General features: G+C 46.2%; 1 protein-coding gene across 1 annotated transcript in view; it reads right to left on the bottom strand.

Moving 5' to 3' along the window:
• The window catches only part of PGGT1B (protein geranylgeranyltransferase type I subunit beta), a 40,900-nt gene extending 35,425 nt beyond the window's left edge, over nt 1-5,475 (bottom strand). The window contains exons 1-2 of the mRNA XM_056552398.1: nt 5,276-5,475; nt 1,778-1,896 (exon numbers count right to left, since the gene is read on the bottom strand). Coding sequence (XP_056408373.1) covers nt 1,778-1,896; nt 5,276-5,400 — 244 coding nt within the window. The 5' untranslated portion in view covers nt 5,401-5,475. The remainder of the gene's footprint in view (nt 1-1,777; nt 1,897-5,275) is intronic.
• Between the last annotated feature and the right edge of the window lie 390 nt (nt 5,476-5,865).

The following is a 5,865-nucleotide window of genomic DNA, read 5'->3' as shown; positions in this document are numbered from 1 at the left end:
TGATCCCTGGTTTCTCATAAGAAACCAGTGATCAACAATTCTGCCGCATGACTGCTCATGCCTGGATCTCAGGCACTGAGCAGTCATTCGGCAATCTGACAGCGAGGAGGCCGGTAGGGACCCTCCTGCTGTTCTGTAAGCTGTTCAGGATGCCACGATTTCACCGCGGCTATCCCGAACAGCCCACTGAGCTAACCAGCATACTTTCACTTTAGATGCAGTGTTCCACTTTGAACGCTGCGTCTAACGCCGTGGCCCCGCGTTATAGATTGGGAGCGGACATATGATGTTCCAGTACGTCATGTGTCCTTAAGGAGTTAAGTAGCTCTGTATCATACCTTTCCCCGGCAGGAGAAAGTGGGCATTCCCCAGCAGGAGCGATGTCACTGAAGCCTGCAAGAGCTCTGCCTCACCATTCCCCGCATGCACTTCCTGAGATAGGTCTCCTGCCAGGTCGGGAGAAGACCAAACTAACTGTTTGACTTGTGGCAGGGAACAGAACAGAGCCACCTAGTGGGCATTTTTTCAATTACATAAAAAAATTAAAAAAAAACTATAAAAGGTTGAGAATTTTAACAGCAAGTAAATAGCACAGTGTCTTATAATTACATATATTAAAAGTTTAGTTTGGTGACAGGTTCTAAATTTTTCCTATAGTGATCAGATATCTTGGCCCTGATTTACTATAACAGTCAAGTTCTCAGACAGTGTAAAGTTAGGGTCTATTCACATGGCAAAATTTCCGCACATCTGCACCAATTCTGCTTCTGCATTCATTGGGGTGGTTTCTGGCTTGTGCGGAATTCGCATGCAGAAATTCAGAAGTGTGAATGGGAGTGTGGAATCCCACAGAAGTCTATTGGGCTTCAATTCGAGGTGGATTCCGGGAATTCTGCCGTGTGACTAGACCCTTAGACTAAACAATCTTAGAAGGCACCAGATTTATCACAGTAGATCAGTCTATGTTTAGGACAACTATTAGTTGACTTAAACTGCACCAAAATTCTAAATAATTCATTTTTAGGGAACAGTGTTAACCCAAGCCACACTTTTACTTGAAGCACACCCTCTTTTTAAACAGAGGCATTGCCTAATTTTTCAGTCACCTGAAGAAAAGTAACTAAAAAGTGTCTAAAACTAAGATTTTTTTAGTGCAAAATATGCTACAATTCTAGAGCATTTGCTATAGTATATCTGCCCCATTCTGTGTATGTGTTTTTTTGTTCTTTGGGGAAAATACTCTGATGAACTGTTAAGTCCACACAGCTAAAGCATTCAGATATGCCCGATTGGTGAACCCTCACATGGAGGATCTGAATGGACTACTGTAACATGGCCACACCTGCCGTAACAGCGGCCACACCTGCCGTAACAGCGGCCCCCCCCTGCCGTAACAGCGGCCCCCCCTGCCGTAACAGCGGCCACACCTGCCGTAACAGCGGCCCCCCCTGCCGTAACAGCGGCCCCCCCTGCCGTAACAGCGGCCCCCCCTGCCGTAACAGCGGCCCCCCCTGCCGTAACAGCGGCCCCCCCTGCCGTAACAGCGGCCCCCCCCTGCCGTAACAGCGGCCACACCTGCCGTAACAGCGGCCACACCTGCCGTAACAGCGGCAGCTCTTGACTTCTTTACATTATGAGATTGCCCCTGCTGCCAGTAGAGCTATAAGAGCTTAAAGGTGGAAAATAGATGGCAGGGTGACTGTTTCACCAAGAGAATTGTTTATATATGTATATAGTTTCTCCTATATAGCTCTAAATAAAGCAAAGGGCTACTTACTGTCTTCAGTGGCAAGAACCTGGAGTGAGTATATCCACTCTATTATTTCAGCTTTGTCCACAACATGCAATGAATCCAGCATGTCCAGTCCAGAAAGAGCAAAAAACGCAATGGTCAACCTAAGAAGAGAAATGAATGAATTATCCTCTATTCACCTATGAGGAACAAATTGTAGATGTACACATGTTCTTGTAGATATGTTCTCATGTAGATAGGTCAACAGATGTAACAACCCAGGAAACAGAATAACCAACAGTGCCAAGGGTCCCCCTCCTTCCCAGGGGTCTCACCTCCTCCCTCCTCCTTCCCGGGGGTCTCCCCTCTCCCCCGCCTCCTTCCTCTTCTATAGCCTCCATTACCCTATCCCCTCTGTATTTTCCCCCCATCAATAGCCTCCCTCTCTGTATTCTTTCCTATCAGTAGCCTCCATCAGCCCATCCTCTGTATCCTTCCCTATGAATGGCCTCCATCACCAGTCCTATGTATTCTTCACTATTAATAGCCCCCAACACACTATCCTCTGTATTCTTCACAATCATTAGCCTCCATGGGGGATTTATCAATGTTGGTGTGAGGTATTAGATATTTTACTCGTTTGCTTGGTGTATTTTTTGCACAGTTGCTCAAAATGTACCAAAATGGTGCACAGATTAGATACATTTTGTGCAATTATGGAAACCAGTGAACTGCAGTGTGAGCTTTAAGCTTTTGCTCTAGCATCTGACACTTTTGTACATGTCCTATTAGGTGGTGTAGGTTTGGGGGGGAAAAAACGCTTCTAAACTTAAATTTGCCCAAATAATCAATACACCACAACTGCAAAAAGTGGTGTACGGTGCACCAAACAGACAACTTTGAAAGATGTTCTACCAAAAATTAGACACAAAAATTGCGTAAAATTTGCATGAACATTTAAAAACACTGAAGTGGTGTAAAGCCAACGATTAATGTCCCCCTATCACCCTATTCTTCTGTATCCCTCCCTATCAATAACCTCCATCACCCTCGTCTTCTAAATCCTTCCCGAGCAATAGTCTCCATCATCCCACCCTCTATTCTTGCTCCCATCCCCTACTTCTCTCATACTTAGATATGGGGAACAAAGGAACATTTCCTGTATAAACCACTCTGGAACCTCTATAGACCGGCACGGACAGGGGGAACTCTTCTCGCTGCGTTCTCCCGCCCGGCGTTCAAAAACAGTGGACACCAGATGCTTCACAACTGATGAAAACTGATTCACGCCATCAGTTGTGGCATCAGTTGCATTGAGATTTAGTCTGGGTTTACGTATACCGGACATATGTAATCCTAACCTAATTTGAAATCCACATTGCGTTTACCTCTTATAGAAGTCCAACACCATACCCTCGATATATCAGAAAACCTGTATAAAATGACAGCTAAAATCTACTCCAGCTCTTAGCCGGCTTAGATTCCAGTGTGTGGCCATAGATACAACAAATCTGTCACATAATAAATTTGTCGCAAATGAATCCAGCGCAGTCCAGTATGTAAAATACTACTCTTTAGTAAAATTTAAATCACATTTACATGACGAATTTTGCATCAGTTGAGTTTTAGCTTCGAAAATCATCCAGAATGGTATATGGAGATGCACTGACAAAACATATCCAACTCATGCGCACGTTTTCGTATGCGCTTGTGCCCGACAGTTTGTCAGATACAAAAACCCTGTTGATCATCCTGATTTAAAAACAGATTTAGATTGAGAACCGTAAAAACAGATCGAAAATTTTTAGTTTTTTAAAATAAAATGGACAAAAAGTTGTGAAAACGTCATTCGCTGGGATTTCATGCTGTCCATGGTTCGGGCAGCATAAATCTGCTGACTGACTCCCGCTAATGGTAGTGCTGGGCGGTATACCGGTTCATATCGAATACAAATTTTTTTTGTCCTGCACGATATCAATTTTTCCCCATACCACAATACCAGTTGGGCCCCTCCCCCTCGGGAATGAATTATCAGCCCAGCGGGGAACTAATCATATGTGACCCGCAAGCGCTGTTCTGCCCCCCCCCCCCCATTAATTATCAGCCCTGCGCTGCGCTGTCCCCATCAGGGTAGATACTCACATATCACCCGCAAGTGCTGCCCTCCTCGTCCACCTGTTTGTTGCGTGTCGCCGGCGCTGACACTCTATAGCTGAATCCCTATGCCCGGGCTGCAAAAGGTAAACAAAATAAACTTTAACTCACCTTCCCCGTCGGTCTGGACCTGCTTCCTAGGGATGTGAACATCGGAGAGCCGTCAGCCTATCACCGACCGCAGCGATGTTCAGCCTCGGCTGGTAATAGGTCATGTAAGAAGCCGGCCAGAGCTCCTTACATGACAGTGGGCTCAGCCTATCACTAGCTGAGGTGGAACATTGCTGATAGGCTGACAGCTCTCCGACGTTCACATCGCCAGGAAGAGCGTGAGGCCAACTGGGAAGGTGAGGTAAAGTTTATTTTCTCTACCTTTTTCAGTTCAGGCATAGGGATTCAGCTATAGAGTGTCAGCTCCGGCGACACGCAACAAACAGGAGGACAAGGAGGGCAGCGCTTGCGGGTGATATGTGAGTATTTACCCTGATGGGGACAGCGCAGCACTGGGGTGATCATAAGTTACACAAAAGTACCGTGATACACATATTTGGTCTCTAACCTGGGGCATCTTTGAATGTTTACCACACTTTACACCGGCTAGGAGTTGGAGAAGATTTTTGCTATAATTCCCTCCGATTTCCTGGTGTCCATAATAGGAAGGCCAGTCACATGGGCATGCAGCGGCTGCATTCTTTGCGTCCATATTACGGCTACAAGTCCTGACCCGACCACAGGTGAGACAGCCCATCTATTTACATCAGCATGTTATACCGCCATGATATACCCTTGTGAAGACGGCCTTAGCGTGTTGGACCTCCAGAGCCCAGATTCTGGGAAAATGCTAAGAGAAAGAGGTTGGTATTATGTGGCACCCCATGGTCAGCAGTAGGGGCCAGACACCATAGACCAGGGTGCCTCCATATGTTGCAAAGCTACAATTCCCAGCATGCCCGGACAGCCGAAGGCTGTCCGGGCATGCTGGGAGTTGTAGTTTTGCAACAGCTGTGGACACACGGTCATAGATCCTTTCCTTTGGGAACTGTATCCTGCAATCTCTACAACCTGTGGCAAGACTACAACCCCCATCATGCAGGCAGTTGGACATGATGGGAGTTGTATTTTAGCAACAGCTGGAGACACACTGCCATATATCCTATCCTAATTGTATCATGTATTACAGTCTCCCTACCCTGTGGCAAAACTACAACTCCCATCATGCAGGTAGCTGGACATGCTGGGAGTTGTGGTTCTGCCACAGCCAGGGGACCACTGAACTACATCACAGATGAGAAATAGCAGGGACATATATTCTATAGGGATACATGAGGATTCCGCACAATACAGGGTAGAACATATACTGATACAAGTGTATCCAGCCCCCGCCATTACCTGCTGGTCTCCAGGGACGAGCACTGCTCCGGGAGCGCCTGGAGGCTCCGCTGGAAGTAACGGACATGGCGATCAGGGAGGAAGAGTAACCTCTCCCCAAGCAGCTCATCCTCCTCCTCCGCCATCTCCCTGATGTGGATTGACCCACACTTCTTCCCGTACAGGGGAAGCTAAAGCCAGGCGAGCAGAAGGACCCGAGATGACGTCATCGCCATGTGATCGGTCACGTGAGTGAGAGGAGGCCGGCTTTCTGCTGCGGGCTTATGGGAAGTGTAGTTTAAAATGTAGGATTCTTATAACTGTAGGTCAATTTTTAGATAAACTCTGCTGCATGCATAAAGTCATGTGGTATTTATATCTGTGTGTATTTATATATATGTGTAATTATATATTTGTGTATTTATATATGTGTGTAGCAGAGCTCTAATTCTGAATAAGATACTCAACAATGTCCATCTAATAGATGTAATGGTCTGGTAACATGGGTGTATCTAGCAGTGTTCTCTAATCTAAGTTATGGTATATCTACTACTCCCAGAATCCCCTGCATGCAACATAGCTGTGTATGTATAATGTACGTGTATCAGATC

The sequence above is a fragment of the Hyla sarda genome, chromosome 1 (assembly GCF_029499605.1).
Source record: "Hyla sarda isolate aHylSar1 chromosome 1, aHylSar1.hap1, whole genome shotgun sequence".
In the NCBI taxonomy this organism is placed as follows: domain Eukaryota; kingdom Metazoa; phylum Chordata; class Amphibia; order Anura; family Hylidae; genus Hyla; species Hyla sarda.
The sequence above is the reverse complement of the archived record's forward strand: the minus strand, read 5'-3'. Positions and strand labels throughout refer to the sequence as shown.